Source organism: Arachis hypogaea, chromosome 1 (genome assembly GCF_003086295.3).
Source record: "Arachis hypogaea cultivar Tifrunner chromosome 1, arahy.Tifrunner.gnm2.J5K5, whole genome shotgun sequence".
Lineage (NCBI taxonomy): Eukaryota > Viridiplantae > Streptophyta > Magnoliopsida > Fabales > Fabaceae > Arachis > Arachis hypogaea.
This window is the reverse complement of record NC_092036.1, coordinates 108550970-108570995: the sequence shown is the minus strand read 5'-3', so window position 1 is coordinate 108570995 and position 20026 is coordinate 108550970. Positions and strand designations below refer to the sequence as shown.

The 20026-nt window shown below is 27.3% G+C and overlaps 1 protein-coding gene across 1 annotated transcript; it reads right to left on the bottom strand.

The window, feature by feature from the left end:
• Positions 1–8325: 8325 nt before the first annotated feature.
• LOC112708917 (uncharacterized) lies at positions 8326–10402 on the bottom strand. Its single transcript, XM_025760839.3, has 2 exons — positions 9830–10402; positions 8326–9643 (listed from the first exon to the last, which is right to left on the bottom strand). The coding sequence occupies exons 1-2, from the start codon at positions 10049–10051 to the stop codon at positions 8411–8413; spliced, it is 1455 nt and encodes a 484-aa protein (XP_025616624.1). The 5' UTR covers positions 10052–10402; the 3' UTR covers positions 8326–8410.
• Positions 10403–20026: the final 9624 nt, after the last annotated feature.

Below are 20026 nucleotides of genomic sequence, written 5' to 3'. Positions count from 1 at the left end.
TTTTTCAAAGCTTAGTATTTCAATACTTATTCTATGTGTAGGTAGGTCACATCCTAGAGTATTTGTTGTATCAAGTATACAGGTCTTTTGAGTAATGAACAGAGAGATCATTGAGTAAATTTTCTTTTGTCATGGATCATTTATTATCAATGAGCTTAGGCCTTTAATTCCCAATGGGCCCTTGCCCCTGTCCCTAGCACACTTACATTTGTTTTTAATTTACAATGAGAATATAACGTTTAATAAAAAATTCTAGCCCAATAGAGCCCAATTAACCAAAAATCCCCGAAAATGGGTTAATCATCATTTTCGGTGGCAGCAGGTCAGCAGCACCACTGTGGCCGCTACCATTTATTTTTAGTTTTTAGACGCTTTCAATTAATTACTAGTGTTAAATCCGTACGATGCACGAGATTATATTTAAATTTGATAAGTTAAATTAAAAATAATATTTTATAACTATATATTTTTTAAATTTAGTATAACATTATCATCGTTGTTATATAATAAACGTGTTAAATATATTGTTTTATCTTTATTCAAAGTAAAATATAAATAGAAGAGTTTGAAGTTTATAATATTCTTGAATTATAAGGAGGGAGACATGAAAAAAATAAAAACATATATAACTATAATAATAGCATGTTAATTTTACACTAAATTTTATATAAAAAAAGCTAATAAAAATTTATCAGCAACCCAGTATCTTACTAACCTCATTAGAAAAGTAATTGGCATAGGATGTTGTGCTCCTTGTTACACATTTCATTTCAAATTTGAAAAAAGAGTTATAAGTAAATTAGTTGTATCTATAATAAATATTTGTACAAAAATATAAATCATAACATGCTATTAAAATAAAAATAATATTAGTCTTACCTAAATATTATTAAAAACCTCTTTGAACACGACATTTGTTGTTGATGACTTTGGATTACCGTCTTCGTCTAGAATTAAAACTCTGAGGTCACTGCGACTCTTAACTCTTGACAAAGCAACATAAAGTTGTCCATGGGTGAATACTGATTTTAGCAAATAAAGCCCTACATGTGATAATGATTAATCCTGACTCTTGTTAATGGTCATTGCAAAGCATGCTGTTAATGAAAATTGTCTCCGTTGGAACTTAAATGGCAATCCTGAATCTGAAGGGAAAATATGCTATTATAAGTTCTTATATTATCCTTAAAGTGTTTGCTTCTCTGGTCTGCTCCAGATATTAAACCTTGCAAGAGTTGAGGTGGACGTTGCAAAAACGGCAGTTGTACCTTCCCTTGCATACAACGTATTGAGAACTCAATATTGGATCTTGACTTCTATGATCTCTCCTCATACCACATCATGGCGTCACAATGGCGACAAAAAAATTCTGGGTCACCAATATCTATCACATCTAATAATCACCAAGATAATAAATTATGTTTCAGTTATATCTGCAACAAATACTTTATATAAAAATATACCTTTTTTTCACCATGTTAAGTATAAAAATAATATTTATAAAAGATTACCGAAAACTGCAATTTATGGATTAAAAAGATGAGATCATATAATACAATTTCATTGTGCCAACCTCAAGGTTTAAGTTTTACATGCACGCTAATCAAACAATAAGAATTACAATAAATCAATATTCAAATACAAAAATTATAATATATAACCATATCTTAGTTTGAATTTTAAAAACTTAAACACTAAACGATAATTTTTTGTTTATAAAAAGCATAACAATAGTAAATAATAAAGTGATGATATTGCTACTTCTTAGATTACCTGTATTCTCAGCAACATCGAATATGGCTGTGTATTCAATTTACACAGAATCATCTAATGTAGTCGTATTTTCAATAATATCCTTAACTTCTGCAATAATTTTTGAAAGATTTATAACCAATTTCTTCAAGAATGTTTTTCTTTGTCTTAGGTGTCTTCCTTTTTCAGCTATGTACATTTTTTCTAATTCTTTAGTATCTAAATTTAAATTAGATGTACTTGCTCCTGTAATTATTAAAGATAATAAATCAAGTACTTTATATTATAAAAAAAGAAAAATGAATATATGTTAAATGTTTGAATCAGCTGAATTATATATATATATAAAAGAAGTAAAATTTTAGGTTTGTAATAATTTTAATCTATCATGCTTATTTTATTATGTTTCTTTTGAAATAGCATAGTCTTCCTATTCAGTCTTGTATCTTTTTGCAATCAAATTCAATTTGTATACTCCAATGAATCTATAATAATTATTTAGTATATACCAAAGATTGTTTTTAATTGACCAATTAAAAAGTTAAATGCTTGGTCTTTAAGTAATAAAAGCATATTAACATTAGCTGGCTTTGCAACTGATCGATATTGTTTGATCTTTGTTGAAGCTGTTGTTGACTTGTCTGATGACATGGGCTATCATATGCTTCGCATGTGATATCCGAATTACTAATATCACTAATATTGAAACATCGTTCTTTTTCACCTACAGAGAGTGTAGATTAGTAGTTAGAGACCTTGATCGATATGGTGTTGGGTTATTACCTAATAAGATAACTCGAGATATTAGTTTTGAACATCTGTTAAAGTTTATAATTGAATAAATAGTAAGAAAATTAAAATATATAAAGTGCATGTGCATTCACACAAGTAAGTTTCAAAAAAAATCATCCAAAAATCAATTATTGATGCTATTTGTAATGTTTGACAACACCGATTGAAAATGTACATCATTAAAACCATCACTCGAATTTTTCGTAAATTTTTCATAAACAAATTTAGTAATATATATTACGAAGACAATATATATTAATAATTTATTACTTGTCAATACCTAAATAATATATAGAAATTATTGTATTTTATGAGATTTCATTCGGCCAAAATACTCATCACATGTTAGTTATTTTTTGTATGAAAACTACCTTGAATTGTGTTATGCTTTGTATTTTTTTTGTCTTTTAATATCAATCTTCGATAATAGTATACTTAGTAGATTTGTCATCCTTTTTAAGAGTTCTATTATTTTTAATTCCAGTAAGATATCTAACAACATCTGAAATGGTTTAAAATAAAATAAAAAATTGTTGTAAATAAATTTGTTAAAAAAACACAGAATAAATCAATAAATTATCAATAAAATAAATAAATTTATATATAAATTATACTTTTTTTAAAATAATAAACTTACCAACTAAATAGGTGCAATCATACCCAGGAGTATTGAAAATGTCAAAACTCACAAACTTAAATCCATATCGTAGGATCGATGATTCTGGAAGTCTATGCACATCAGTACGTCGGTTTAAATTTATCACATACTCATGATGTGTAGTCTTGAAGTAACCCTTGTTGAGTTCAACACCAAAATATCTTATTTGATAAGATATTTCTTCCTCCAGCAAATTCACGAATCGAGACACAAAATTCCTCTTAACTGAGGTGTGTATTTTTCCTCCCTAGAATTAATGAACAAAAATAAAAAAACGATTAGATGGGAAGAAACAAATAAATTTAAAGTATAAATAATATAAATTTAAAATAAAATAGAAAAATATTAGTAGAAAACTCACGTCTTCATCGAGCCAAACCATCTCAATTGAGTATGGCAATGGAGAATTTCTGTAACTTGGTAGTGTCCATAACTGTATTACTCGTATACGTACACATAAATTGTTGATTGTAGGATTAATGTCAGTAATTTTGTGAATACCAGCGAAAAAAGTAGAGAGATTTTAGATATACGGAAAGAAAGGGATTGATATACTTTAAATTGTGATGCTTTACATCTCTCATAACTTATACTATTATAGTTGTATCATAACTAACTTTTTTTTTTAATTTGGTTGACTTTAATTTAAAATTTAAAAAATAACAAACTAAGTAAAACAACCCAAACTTAAAATTTGAAAATAACAACCTAAACAAATAATATTTAAAAACAACCGAAGTATTAGTATGTAACAACCAAAGTATAATTAACATAATTTTTTTTTAAACTCTAAATTTCTTTAAAAGAATTTATGTAGCTGCAATTTAAAAAAAATCAACAAAATTTTAAAAAATAATGCTAAAAAGAATTAATAGATTTTTAAAAAATAGTGTTAAATATAAAAAAGAACCATCTAAGTAAAATAATTTAAAATGTAAAAAATAACAACCTAAGTACAACAATCTAAAATTTAAAAAATAACAGCTTAAATAAAATAATTTGAGATTTAAAAAATAATAACCTAAGTAAAACAACCCAAACAAATAAAATAATTTAAAATTTAAAGAATAATAACCTAAGTAAAACAACCTAAACTTAAAATTTGAAAATAATAACTTAAGCAAATAAATTTATAATTTATAAATATAAATCTTAAAATTTCTAGTGACGACACGTCAACAAATAAACTCCCAGACTCAGCGTATGAGTGCCACGTTAGCAAATGAGCTCCCCATTTGTATTATTATAAAGATTAAAAACAACGCAAATTTATGATAAGAAGCTCCTTTGCTTCTTAACGCACTGTTTGGATCACTAGAAAATGCAAAGAAGAAAAATGCATAAGGGAAAATAGATGGAAAACTTCATTTTTCATTGATTGGATGACAATGAAAATTGGAAGAAAAGGAAAAAAAGTGGCATGAAATCAGCTCTCAAGTTTTTCTCTCACTCTTGCAGAGAAAATAGATGATAATATACAAAGTGAAAGTCAAATTACTAATTTATCCATAATGTTAAAAAAATAAAAGAAAAATGAAAGGTTTTAATGTAATTTCATTTGGTTATAATTTTTTTTATTTTTTTTATCTATTTTTTTTCGTCCAAACAACATAAAAAAATAAATTTTTTTTTATTTTTTTTCTTTTCATTTTCTTTTCTCTTATTTTTTTTCTTTTATTTTCCATCTTCCATCCAAACAAAGTGTAAAAGTTAAAATCTTTATTGTTTCACGACCCAAACACGGCGCAAGACTCCGAGAATAAGTTCCATTCAATCATGAATTCATGATGGGCAAGCTCTTCCACACTCCCAAATCAACTTCCAGGTTCTTCTTCCTTTTCTTCCTTTCTTCTATTATTATTATTATTGAATCTTTCGATTCTGTTGTTCCGTTTGGCAACATTCATGAATGTTCTAGCTTTGCATGACATGGTAAGATTTGAAGTTTTTGGCCTGTGTAATTATTTATTTGAGGATTTAATTTAATTCCTTGTTTTTGGATCTTTATTTATTTTTTAAAATCAGGTTTTATGTGAACTAGGTATTGATGTTATGTATTCAGTTATGGTAGATTGCTAGTTGAGGATTAGCTAGTAGTAGTTATAGATAAGATTCGCGGCATTTCCGTTATCATGCATAGTTGAATTTGTGGATACTCAACTCATGTTTCTCTGATAATGTGGCATTCCACTTTCGAGCGTAAGAAGCGTCTTTACTCAACTGCATTTTGGGGACTGCTGAGGTACCACACTCGTGGGAGCAAATCTATTTCATGCTTTGCTAAACCCATTTTCCATCTATATATCGTGCTTGCTTTCTGGCGTGGTGTACTTTAACATTTTCTTATATTATTATATGATTTTTCTATTTATATTTACCCCTAAATAAAAAAGGAATATTTTTCTCAACACCAGCAGCAGGGTATGCCATTCTTTATGTTTGTTATATAATTCTATTCTGTGATTTTCTAATTAGTATTCCTTTAATTCTCTGGAGAAAGTTGCTCTAGTTGACAATTTCAGAGAACTTTGTTCTTCTCTTTTGGGGATCTCAGCTATGGACAATCATTGTTTCTTGATTTTGGAAATGAAATTATTATTAGCGCAGTCAACAGGAACTGAAATTATTATTGGCTCTGATGATAAGAATATACGTGAAATGTGAACATTTAGATGATAAAGCGTTGAACACTACATGCTTAGTTACGTAATTAAGATTTAGCAAGTTAATCTTTTAATATATTTTCAAAATGCATGTTTGCTTTGTTGCTTCTCCTCTAAAGTCTGGTCCTGACAACTGCATCTTCTTCATTTTCACTGCTTTCCAACAGAAATAATTAAAAACAGTGCATCTCATCTTACCAAAACATGACTATTCCAAATAAAAATTTTGTTGGATTTTTTTTCTTTCGTATAATATAAAAAAAAAAGTAATTTCTAAAACAAATTAAAAGGACATTATTTTTTTGGATTCACTTCTTTGTTGAGTTTTCGTAAAGTTTTTACCATACCCACAAAATTTGCCCATAGCATCGACAAATCTGCCTATTTACAAAATTTGCTTACGTTATGGTACGATTTAGATGGTATTATTTTTTTTCAATTAATCTAATTTTCTTCAAATAATTTAAAATAAAATTTTTAGTTTACAATTTAGATAGATATACTTTAAATTAATAATTTAATGTAATTTGAGAAACATCTTTTATTATTATACTCTATGATGCACGGACGGTGATACGGACACGGGACACGCCGACATGTGAATTTTAAAATCTTATAAGACACAAAGACATGCATAAATATAAAATATAAAATATAAAATATTTTTTAGATAAATCGTAATGATATTTTGATATTTTATTGATACCAAAATATACATTAATTTTGTAATTATTTTTAATGTTTTATTTTAATTATATCAATTATTTAAAATATTTTTTGTTTTAATAAATAATAATATATACTATATCTAAATTTATTTCAAAAATATATATTAAGAATAAGACTGGACACGCTGATACGGGACGATATTTAGGTATGTCCAAGCGTGTTCGAGAAAATTTTTTTATTTTTTATTAAGACAGCGTGTCGGACGAGTGTCGGTGAGTGTGGTATTCGAAATGTGTCCAACACGCAGACACAACAATTTAGAGATTATACTCATATAATTAATTATGTTTATTCGGTTTTTAAAAAAATTAACTTTTTAAAAATAATTTACTCATATTATTATTCTAATTTAAAAATAATACGAATATATATGTTTAAAAATGTTAAATAAACCTACTTGTATTGATTTTAAAGTTATCTATACTTCTATACTATATATAATGAAAAGTATACTACTATATATAATAAAAATACAAGAAGATTTGATGTCCAATTTTCTTTTCCTAAAATATCCTTTGTTGCTCATAATTTATAAAAAATATTATTCCCAAAATTTAAACCTATAACATTTTATTTGTTCATTTATAAACCAGTTAGCATATCAACTAATTCAATTTTTATTATTTTTACACATTTATAATCTATATATCTCTAATCTATAATTTATAGTATATATAATGGGAATATAAGAATATTTGGTGTCTAGTTTTCTTTTTCTAAAATTCCCTTTGTTGTATATAATTTATAGAAAACGTCATTTTTAATATTTGAACTCGTGACTTTTTGTTCATTTATAAACCACTTACTATCTCAAATAATTCAATTTTATTACTTTATACATCTATCTATATCTATCTATCTATTCTATACTGTATATAATAGGAATACAAGAAGATTTGTTCGTTGTATATAATTCTAAAAAATATTATTTCCAACATTTGAACTCGTAGTCTTTTGTTCATTTATAAATCAGTTACCATCTCAACTAATTGAATTTTTATTACTTTTATACATATTTTAATTTTAATACATAAAAGAGTGAATTAATTGGCACGAATTGATACACTAATTTAAAATAATAAGAGTATGTTTATTTAAATTTTTTAATTTAAAAATAATACAAATACATGTATTTTTTAATTTAAAATTAACAATTTCAAATAATTAATTTTTTCAAAACGAATAAATATAATAATTAATCATATAAATTCAATAATCAAGTGCATTTATTTTTATAAATTAAATTAAATTATTAATTTAAATTATATTTATTTAAATTTTAAATTAAAAATTTTATATTTGTAGAATTTTAAATTACTTGAGTAAAATTGGATTAATTAAAAAAATAAAAATATACTAATACTATCCAAATCGTAAAAAAATCCGTTGAACTCATAAACCAACTTTGTGTAAATAGGCAAGTCCGTTGTTGTGATAGACGAATTTTGTGTGCATTGCAGAAGTTCCCTCTCTATTAAACGAAGCTAATGAAAAGACAAAAAAAAAGTAGATTATGGAAAATAATGTCCTTTTAAGTTGTTTTGAAAATTAAAATTTTTTTATATTTTATGAAAGTGAAAAATCCAAATTCTGTATGCTTAAAACTCCAATTGAGCAGGGAAGTCAAATAAAAATAATAATTATTATACACATATGCTAAATTAGAGACAATAAATAATGTATGTACATAAATCCGAATATCATAAGTTACTAGTCTAGGCATGAATGACATTGGTCAGAATGAATAGTTAATATTGTTTACTTCTCTAGAGTAATAGTAACACATGTGGTGGTATCAGTTTTCTCTGAAATTAGCCTAAAATGACAAATTCCACAGCAGCACAGTAAGAACTACATTTACACTAAGAATCAACCATACATCATTGAATACAAAACTTGAAATTCCAAAAGAGGTTTCTACAAAGGAATCCTCATCATAACTCCCTTCACTCATCTCAAAATTCTCAACTGTTGAAACTCCCTCAGAATTAGTTATTTCCTGTAAACAAGGTTTCACACTATAAGGCACTGGTGTCACTTGTTTGGCAACGTAGCACAAGTTTTCATTATTGTTCCAAGCAGCAAACCGCCTTCCCAATTTCCCATAAAACTCTTGTGAGAATTCAAGTCTCCCTGTCAAGTTGTTTCCATTGACATGAAGAGCTTTAAGACATGGCAGGTTCTCAAGATTCCTAGAGAGACTTCCATTAAGGTTGTTGTTGCTAAGGTCAAGAAACCTTAGCCTTTTCATTTCTGTTATGGACTCTGGCACACTACCTTCCAAACCCATGTTGGAAAGGTCCAAAGTCTCAACTTTTGTGAAACTTCTCCACTTTGTTCCCAAGAGATCACCCCCTATTGGATTGTTGGACAAGACCATATCTTTTAAGGAAACAAGTTCTTTGATTGTCTCAGCCAAACCACCAATAAGTTTGTTATGACTCACATCAAGTAATGTGAGATGCTTTAGCCTTCCAAGCTCCATTGGCAACAACCCTTCAAGCACATTGTTGCTCAAATCAAGCTTTAGAAGTGAACTCCAAGATCCAACTATTGGTGGTAGTGAACCTGAAAGATTGTTCCTGCTTGCATCAAATATCAAAAGCTCAGAAAAGCTTCCATAAGTTATTGGAACCTCACCAACCAAGTTGTTTCCAGCAAGGACTAGTTGTCTCAACTTAACCAAATTGCCAATACTTCGTGGCAATTCACCTGTGAGACTATTTTCCAGCAAAACAAGAGATTGAAGGCTTCTAAGGCTTCCAATTGTGGATGGAATTGTGCCAACAAGACCAGGGTTTGATCTGAGTATCAAAGATTCCAAACTTTCTGAGAACTTCTCCCAACCTGAAATTGGGAGTGTAACTGGATTTTTGTTAGGTGAAAGAAAGCAACTGGTTAATGAGAGAACTTTGAGGTGCTTGAGCTTGAATAGTTGTTCTGGGAATTTAGCATCATTGCTGCATATGAGAGAGTTGTCAAAAACTTGTCCAAGGTTCACAACAGTTACATACCAGAATCCATCATCATATAGTTCACATGAAACTCCCTGCAAATTTATTCATGAAATCAAAAAAAGAAACTATAAAGAATGCAATGATAGCAGGTAAAAGTAACATTTTGACATTCAACACAGTTTACTAAACACTGTTATTACTGTTCCATTAAAGTTTTGACTTCTAAAAAAACAAAAAGAAGGAACAGTAGAAACATTGTTGTGTTCAGAATTTCAAACCTGTATTGGAGTCCAGCCACAAGGATCTGGATAAAGGTCTGAACCATTCCACCATTTTCCTACAAAACCCTGAATCACATTGTAGACGACTTGCTTCTCTTTCTCATCCATTGGTGACAATGAAGAAGAGTCTTGTCCCTCACAAACACAAAAAAGCAAAACCATGAGGAACATAAAACAAACAGCTTGTGTGCACTTCCTTGATATAATCCTAATAGCCATAAATATCACAAAATCAAACAATCAAGTCAGAAAAATTTAGCTCAGGAAATTGTGAATTTTATCAGAATAAGTATAGCAACTATGTGTTAATAGTAACACTTGTACTCAAAAGGACGGAAATGGAGGCAAAGGTAATAACAAGAGTGGTTCTGAAAATTTGAGTATAAAATGGTTAAAAAACATTGATGGGGTAGAGAGGTAAATTGACCAATAGGGTTGTGGCGAAGAAGTTCAGCAGTTCAGGCTAATGCATGTGCATGCGCATTTTCATGTGCCTTTTCTTTAGTTATTAATATTATTGTTCAACTTGTTATTGACCATAATAATTTCTCTAATATTTAATTCCCACATGGTTATGGTTTGAATGGGGGAAGGGCCTTAAATGAATGAGGGAGAAGCAGAGGAAGATTCATCCAATTATTAAAGCATAGCTTCAAAAACTTTTGAGAATAAATCTGATAATCTAATTGCGCGTTAGATTTTAGGTTAAAAGATTTTTAATTTAAAAACAACTGTAGTATTTAATTTAGAAAGAATATAACTTGCTGTAGGCCTGTAGTAGAGCATTCAAATTCTCAATATTTGTTTGAAGGGATAAATATAAGGGTGTTCATGAATCGGATTCGATTTGTATATTCACAAAAATTACGGATATCGATCCGATTCACAAAATTATCAGATCAGATTAGATCGGATCCGATCCGATCCGATCCACATACTAGTAAAATCGGATTTCGAATTTTATATAAATATCTTCATATTCATGGATTCATAAAAATAAATAAATAAATAAATAAATAAATATTATTTTTATGTTTGATTTTAACTAATAATTATTTTATATGTGTATTATTTTTTTATTATTTAAAAAAAATATGTTTATAATATTTTAAAAGTAAACATATATAAAAGAGTGGAAAAAAAAATAATTTTATTAATATTTTTAATAAAAATAAATTTTTAAAAATATATTCGAGATCAAATTCGATTGGATCCAAACTTAAAAATCGCAGTTTTAATATAGATCAGATCGAAATTTTAATCATATCCAATTCAATCTAATTCCGTTCACTCCTTAATAAATGAACTGACCATTTTTTACTAAGCCAAGTTAGTTTAAGAAAAAACACTTAATCAAAGTATATATAAAATCTAGACATCATTCTGGATCCAACACCTCATTTTCCAACTTCAATATCAGTTCTTTAAAATGTTCTTTGTTGAAAGTTGGTGGTCACATTCAGAAGTCACGCATGTATATTTATTCTGCATTAAAAAAAAGTCAGGAAGACAATAAATTTTTTTTTGGTAAAAAGATGTTATCATTATTATTACTAATGTATCAATCCTTATTTTTATATATGTTATTGAAAAAGTGTAAAATAGTAATTTAGTCATTAAGATAGTTAGTAAGTTCTTTAATTTAATAGTTAATTGTTTCTTGTTCAAATTTAAGGAATACTTTTTTACACTAAAAAAAAAATCGAAATACAAATATTCATTATATATAAGTATAAATTATTATTATTAAGTTCATATACTATATAAAAAAAATTAACCATCGTCATTATATATTCTACCGTTGTAAAATAATTGATAAGAAAAGAATTCATAAATTACTAGTTATTTATTTATAATGTTTGTACATCCGAAATTAAATTTTGTCAAATTTATTATATTTTATTATTAATTTTATAACTAAAATGCGTCACATATATTTTTTTTATTTTACTGTAATTGAAATCAAATTTTTACCTTTAAAATTAAAGAGTTCTTTTTTTCTTTTTCCTTTTCTCTAACTCTCTAATTCATTCATTCACTCTATTTTTTTTATGGTGAGTTCTACCCAACCCCCTCTAAATCAACATGTAAATTACCCCTTATGACATGGCATGTTTTAATTGGATGTTTAGTTTTAGTTTGAGTTAATTTATCTTGATAAGAGTTAATATATTAACTACAGTAGAGTAACTTTGTAATTAAATATTTTTATAAGAGGGAAGAATATATAATTTCTGTAAACATTAAAAAGTAAAGTTATATTTCTCATCATTGTTCAGAAGCTCAATGCCCATTTTTTCATTCCTCTCTGAAATTGAAAGAAAAAATAACTCAACCTGTACCTCACTCCTCTTGCTTAGGGTGTGTTTGGCAAACGCGTTGGAGAGCAAAGAAGTACGTTTGAACTTCTTGAAAGTTTCACTTTTATGTTTGGCCATTTTTATCTTTCTGAACGCAGAATTGATTCTGCTTCTGAAAGCACGTTCAGGAGAAGCTAAAATTTGTAGCCTCTGCGTTTCATGGTTACTTATTATCCTTGGAAAATTAGATGAAAAATTTATTTCTTTTTTACCAACCCTACTCTTTATTTTCTTCTTTGAAAAGGATACCAGTAACTTTTACCTTAACAATAAGTCTTTGTAGTTCTTCCTACTTCTTCATAATTGTTCGTTCTAATTTATTTTTTCATTAAAATAGTTCAGATTTGTTTTAATCACCAGCAAATTGAATATTTTAATTTTTTTATTTTTAGTACTCATTTTTATATTTTAATTTTTATATTTTTTATTATATTTTTTATTTATATGATAAATATTTTTATATTATTTATGTAGTGTTCTGATTTCTTATGTTATATTTTTATGAGTTTTTTTATCATTTACTATACTATTTTTTATATGTATATTTTTTATGAAATCTTTTTTTTTTTATTTTTGTTTGGCTTTGTTCATATGATTTTTTATTTATTTTATTGTCTTTCTTTTATTCATATGACAAATGTTGTTGACTTCTTTTATGATATTTTTATTATTTTTTTGCTCATATGAATTCTTTTTTTTCCTATCCTTTACTGCATTGTATTTAGGTTGTGTATAAAATTTTTTTATTTTTTTATTTGATTTTATTCATACAAATTTTATTTATTTTTTATTGTATTTTTTTGTTCATATGATATATATTGTTGATTTTATGGAATTTTTATTATTTTTTATCTGTATGATTTTTTTCCATTTTTTGATGTACTCTATTTTTGTTTTGTATTAATTTTTATATTCTTTATTCTGACCTTGTAAAATTTGTAATTATAATTATTATATATTACGTTTATTATCAAAATTTTGTATAATATAAATTATGATCCTATAAAAAAGGATAAAATAAATAAAAAATTAATTATAAGTAACAATAAAGCCATAAATAATGAAAATTTATAGTCCAAAATAATACTAAATTAAAGAGTACTAACAGTACTAAAAAAATTATAAAATATTTTTTTTTGTTTGACATTATAAAATTTATAGTACTCTCTTTCATATTTTTATTTTTTATTGTATTTATTTTATTTATATGATAAATATTTTTTATATTATTTTTATTAGTGTTCTGATTTTACATATATATAAAAAAATTATTTAAACTGATGTCTCTTTTAGTAATTTTTCATCTAAAAATAATTTTGAGTAGTATAATCCAAACAACAATTATTTTACTACAATCAATTTTGATATAAAGATTGCCAAAAATAAATCACGTTAATCCAAACTAACTTTTCATCAAAATCAATTTTATGCAAACTCTCATTTACAAACGGTAATCCAAACAATACTTAGTCACCTAACGTGCTCCATATCTACGTCCTATATCAAGATCATCTCATGATGATAACCTGAAATTATATTATGTTGGCATAATAGCTTACTAAAATAGTAACCATTCACGCAGACAATGAACAAATGATCTGAACAAGTGGCCACGGATAAACTCGCGTTGATGAATTTTTCACCGTTGTAGATCACCAATGGCTGTACTGCGTCAATATATTCTTCAATTTCAATTAGGAAACAGAGAGCAAGTGCGATGATTTCAATTGAAGGACAATTCTGGGGGAATGACACTGACACTCCGTCATCTTCTTCCTGATGCTCAAACCATGCTAGAATTTCTTTCCTTAAGGATCAACATTTGCAAGAAGTCTTCACGATTTTGGGTAGCTGATTCTGCAAAGCCACAACATGCCTTTGATATAACATTATCAGTTGAAAACAAGGGTTCATTTGTTCGGGGCATGATTTGGGGAAGAAACAAAAATTGAATTTTTAATAGTTTAGTAAATTATACAATTATCCATTTTGGGCTATAATTTAATTATCAATAGTTTAACTATAGTTAACATAATCACCAATTAGAGAGTGACATGTCACAGAGGGTAATATACATGTTATTATTGGAAGGGTAGAGTAGAATTTACCTTTTTTTATATATTATTATTAATGACTAATTACAAATTTGACAATATAAAATGAACAACATAAAATTCTTTAATTATAATTAAAATTAAATTAAAATTAAAATTAAAATATAGCTATATTATATTACTAATTTAACAACCAAAATATGTTATGACACACCCTTTTCTTAAAATTGAGATGAAATATTTTCTTTCAAAATTAATAAACTTCCTTCTTCCATCCTCTTATATATCTACCTCACTCCCATTCTTTATTTCTCTCTACCCTTTCTATTCTATATATAACCTTAGAGTACTAATTACCCAAATCAATCTCTAAGGATTTTAAAAGCGAACATTTTAGTCCAAAAAAAAAAATTAATACACACAGATCAATCTTCAACCTTTTTTTCGTCAGACATATCAGTCTCCAGTCCATTTTTTGACGTGACACACTAACAGAAAATGTTGAATTGGCACATAAACATGCACATGTGGCAATTAAGTATCCACGTATTTGAAAAAGACAAAATCGTCCCTCGCCTTGTAGTAAAAACAGTGTCGTAAGATGGCAATCCCTAAATCGCTAATTCACAAATTGCGATGCCGTTCTTCCCAACAACAATAGCTTCCAAAACTAACATGCTTACGTACCCACCCATGCGTCTTATCCTTCCAATCTAATACCGACATAGACACACACAACCCTCATTCTCTCTCACTCCTCTTCGCCGCAACTTCAATCCCCCTAATTGTCGCTGCCACATTCACACAAAGCAACATCGAGAGAGCACACATTTTCTGGGAGGTTCCACCCGCACCCTCACCATTGTCTTTAGGATGGCCCAACTCGCCCTCAGAACCTTCTGCCATAAGCTTCTTCCGATATGTCCATGTTTTTGGTGGGGCTTCTATTCGTTGTATTGCTGCAGGATCAGACAGGCCTTGCAAGTCCCTGAACACGCCACTGATATTGGTGGCAGCAGGGTTGGAGAAGTGACTAAATATATACAACAAAGTTCTGATGGCTAGATTTCTACTGAGTTAGTTTCCAAATTTGAAAGGACAAAACCGTCGACTAAGAATTTCTTCTTGGTAAGAGAGAAATAACCTCGTTGATACTATAGTTCTCAACCAACAAGTAATGCTCAAATCAAATTTTAATATAGTTGTCACAAAGTTCAACTCCAATAAAAGTAAACCGAAGTATTCAAATCTCGGGTCGCCTCACAAGGAATGGGCAAACATGTGCATCAATATTGGTTAGAATTCCGGGGTTGGGAGTCATGATCGCAAATTTAAACTACTAGACTTAGTATGTAAGGAATCTTAAAGTGCAAGAAACTAAATCAAGTAACTAAAGCAAGGTATGATCAATTTCAATCCAACAAGAGAACATGTAATCTATTTCTAGTCTATAACTAAGTAAATAACTAAACTAACTATAACAATAATCAAGCAATTGGGATTTTTGATTTTCAAATATGAATAATAAAAGGAACTCTTGGCTAGGCATAGAAATTGGGGTCACCATCCTTATCTAATAACCATATCTTGACAATTGTGAGGATCCAAACTCATTAAGTTTACTTCTATGCTTGAAGTATGTCAAATGGCTTGATCAACATCAATCCGTAAGTCCTAACCTAGCTACTAATTGACTTAGTAGTAGGCTAGTGTCAATGGTTATCAAATTGACCACTAAGGGTTCTCAAATCACCAAATCAATTAGACCCAATGACTCAAGTTTATCCAATTCCCTTAGCCTAGACTAAGAGTAAAAAAGACTACTCCATAATCAAAGGAAACATTTCATCAAACACATGGTATGCACTAACAAAAGACATATTCAAATTGTAAATTAATTGGAAATTACAAGTACCCACTAACAATTATCAATGGAAAACAACTCAAACAACACTATTAATCATAGAAAATATCAATGCACTAATAGAAATTCAAGATCCACAAAGTTCCTAAAATGAGAAGAAAATGAGAAATAACAAGAAAATTCAAATTCAAACACAAGATCTAAACAAAATTATACTAGAGAATTCAAATTAAATAATTGAAACTAAAATTAACAAAATCCAATTCAGAATTTCAACAAGAGAAGATCAAAACAAACTAAATCTAGAGAGTAGTAAGAGTTTTTTTTCTCTCTAGAACACAAGAACAAAAAACTAGCCAAAATTGTATGTAAAGTGTGAATGATTGATTCCTCCTTTCCCCCCCTCAATTCTTGGGTCTTTTCCATGTAGAATCCAGTTGGATTTGGGCCTGGAACTCCTCAGAAATCGCTAGCCACGAGTGCACGTCGACCACGCGTGCGCGTCGTCTGAGGTTTTTCAATCTACGCATATACGTCATGTCACGCCTACGCGTCGTTGGGATTTTTGCCAATCCACGCGAATGCGTCAACAATTGTGTGCGAGTCTCAACTGCATGTATCCACGCGTGTACGTCAGTCACGCGTGCGCATCGCGGTCAATTCTCCAAAACTCCATTCTCCATGTTCCTTCCACTTATGCATGCTTCCTTTCCATCATCTAAGTCATCCTTGCTCTATAGAACCTAAATCCATTTAACAAACGCATCACGGCATCGAATGGTAATAGAAGAGGATTAAAATATAATATTTTTGGGGTCAAAGAAGCATATTTTCAACCATGAAACAAAATCTAGGAGGAAACACAAAACCATGCAATTTATGAGAATAAGTGCGAAAAATATTGATAAAACCCTCCAAATTCTACACAAGATAAACTACAAAATTGGTGTTTATCACATCCCGTGAGAGAGGCAGCCACTGTCCGCCATCAGAGACTTGTGGCAGTGATTGGAGGAATGCCAAGATACTCATCGACAGGGGCAGATACACGAAGAAGCCAGGAGACGTCGCCGATAGAAGTCTTGAGCTGTGACAACATCTTGCAAAATGCAGCGGGATAATGGTGAAGACACGCTTTGATGAACCTGGAGATTTCAATTCCTGTAGATGAAAAACTAGGGTTTCATGAGGAGCTTTAGTGATGAAGAACGGGACCTCCATTAGGAACGATACCGATTTTTATTACAAGGTCAAGTATTGTTTTGTTGTCTATCTCCTACACGTGAACACTTAATTACCACGTGTGCGAGTTTAGGTGCCAACTCAACGTTCTCCGTTAGTTAGTCTCACTAATGAACTGGAGACTATTATTTCTGATGGAGAAAAACGCTAGGAATTAATCTGTGAATTAATTTTTTCAAAAACTAAAATATCCACTTTTAAAATTTATGGGAATTGATTTGAATAATTATTCATATCTTTGTAATTTATATTTTATATTATATATTACTAATTTGACCAATTAAAATATATAAAAAAATATTTTTTATTATAATTAAAATAAAATATTTTATTCCAAAATTAAATAAATTTCCTCTCTCTTTCTTTTTCTTTATCTTTCTCTCTCATTCATTATCTCTCTCTATCCTTTTATTTTGCAAAAAATAAAATTTATAAAATAATATAATTTAAATAAATTCATAAATTATAACAAACAAATTAAACTTATAATTAAATATGATTAAAGAATGATCCCATAATATTATTCATATAACAAATATATTATTATTATTATTATTATTATTATTATTATTATTATTATTATTATTATTATTATAATATGTATATGTTTTAGGTTTTTTATTTAGTTTTAAATTTTTACTGCTTATTTTTCTAATTTATATTTGTACTTCTCTTCTTTCAAATATTTATTACATATAATTTGGAGAGAATACTAATATTATAATTAATAATTAGAATCAATATTCAATTATTTCAGAAAAAATTTAATTTTGAGTTAACTACTTTATAATTATTAATATAATTTTTTTTATACTAATACCTAATTATATTTATATATAAACACAAATTAAAGAAAAATATTATTTTTAAATAATAAGCATGAAAATTAATTATTTTTATTTGTCCAACAAACTTAATATCTAATCAAATGTAAAGTATACACATTAAATTTTTTTTTAGGATTTAGATAATAAATATTAAAATTAATTATTAATAAAAAATTAAATTTTTTATATGAAAATAACATCTAAAAAATTTATTATTTAATTTTTTAATTTACAAAAATATTGATCTTTTTAGTAGACAAAAAATTTTATTTTTTATAACTTTTTTTTTAAAAATAGTTTAATTTTATAAATTCTTTCTATTACAATTTATCATATCAGAATAAAATTGATATAATTTTAAAAAGATTATTTTTGTAATGTTATTATGACCAAAATACTAGTAACGAAGTAAACGTGATTGAAATGGTTGTATTGAATACTAATTAGTAGATTTAGCGTTGCACGCATTATTATATGATCATTTTGCATAATTTATGAGGACATTATGAGGAAGGTACTGTTAGAATCAACGATGACAAACTAATGAACATTACTGCTCTGATTTATAAGATACAAAAAATACACTAAATATACAGAATGATATCTAAAACGATTATATTGTGAGTGGGTTCGGTTGGAACTTTGGGGCACCATATAATTCTTATCTTCTATGCTTCTATCTCTATGTAACAATCACATGCATATATTTAAAATATCAACTATATTGTGTGTATGCATCAAAATTAGTCACTAAAATTAATTATTAATATAAAATATAAATATATATTAAAAATAAATTAAACTTTATTCATATATATTTATAAAATATATTAATGATTAATTTTAAAATAAAAATATTATTTATATATTAAAATTAATTATTAATAATTAATCATCAATATATTTATATATAAATATATAAAATTTAATTTATTTTAATATATTTATATTTTAATATATATTTGATACTAATAATAAATTTTAATAACTAATTTTAATATATACATAATCGTTCATTGAAAATTTGAAATATATATTCATAGATGCACCGCGATTTACTGCGATCTCTTCTATTATTAAAGTTACATGCATGTAGTTAATGATCCTCAACTGTTCTGGGAAAAGTTACAGCGGCTGCAATAATTCTATTATTTAGCTGAATTATTTTCTCAGTTTCTTTCTAAATGCTGCTGTCATCTTTTTACTAGATTCTTAAATTAATTAAGGAAAAGTCTAGGGCCAGTAATTTTTGTAATTGTTAGCCATCAACTAGCCATCAATAATGATTTGATGGTGTGAGATTGGTGTGGAATTTCATCCAATGGCTCACCTTGCTCTGCTGGTTACATGCTGGCCAAAATTCAATAAAACTGCTGGCCCCTAGCATTGCTCATTAATTAATGTGTACGAATATATAGGAATTAACAGTTATAAGAAAATATTAAGAATCATATTGTGTGTAATTGTGTAAATAAAATATTAAGCAGTAAATTAGTCATTTACATAAAATAAAAATATTATATATACAAAAAAATTAACTAACAAATTAATCATTATATATATATTATTTTATTTATCTTTAATATATATTTTATATGCTAATATATATTTTATACAGTAATAATTTTAAGAATTAGACCAAATTAATGAATTCAACTGAAAAAGCCAATTGAAAAAAAACATCAAAAACTCAGAAAAAATCGATCAAAGAATTGATTATCTGTTGAACCAGTGTGATTTTTTAGCGGTTTGATAATTTAAAATAACAAAATATAAAAAAATTACTTTTAAAAATGTATATTTTATACATAAATATATTATTTTATTATATCCGTTTTAATTTTAGT

Bases quoted from the DNA above. Each gene is read 5' to 3' on its own strand.
- LOC112708917 (XM_025760839.3), bottom strand. From the start codon at position 10,051: ATGGCTATTAGGATTATATCAAGGAAGTGCACACAAGCTGTTTGTTTT. The intron at 9,644-9,829 runs GTTTGAAATTCT...ATAAATTTGCAG, and splicing joins GTGGCTGGACTCCAATACAG to GGAGTTTCATGTGAACTATA.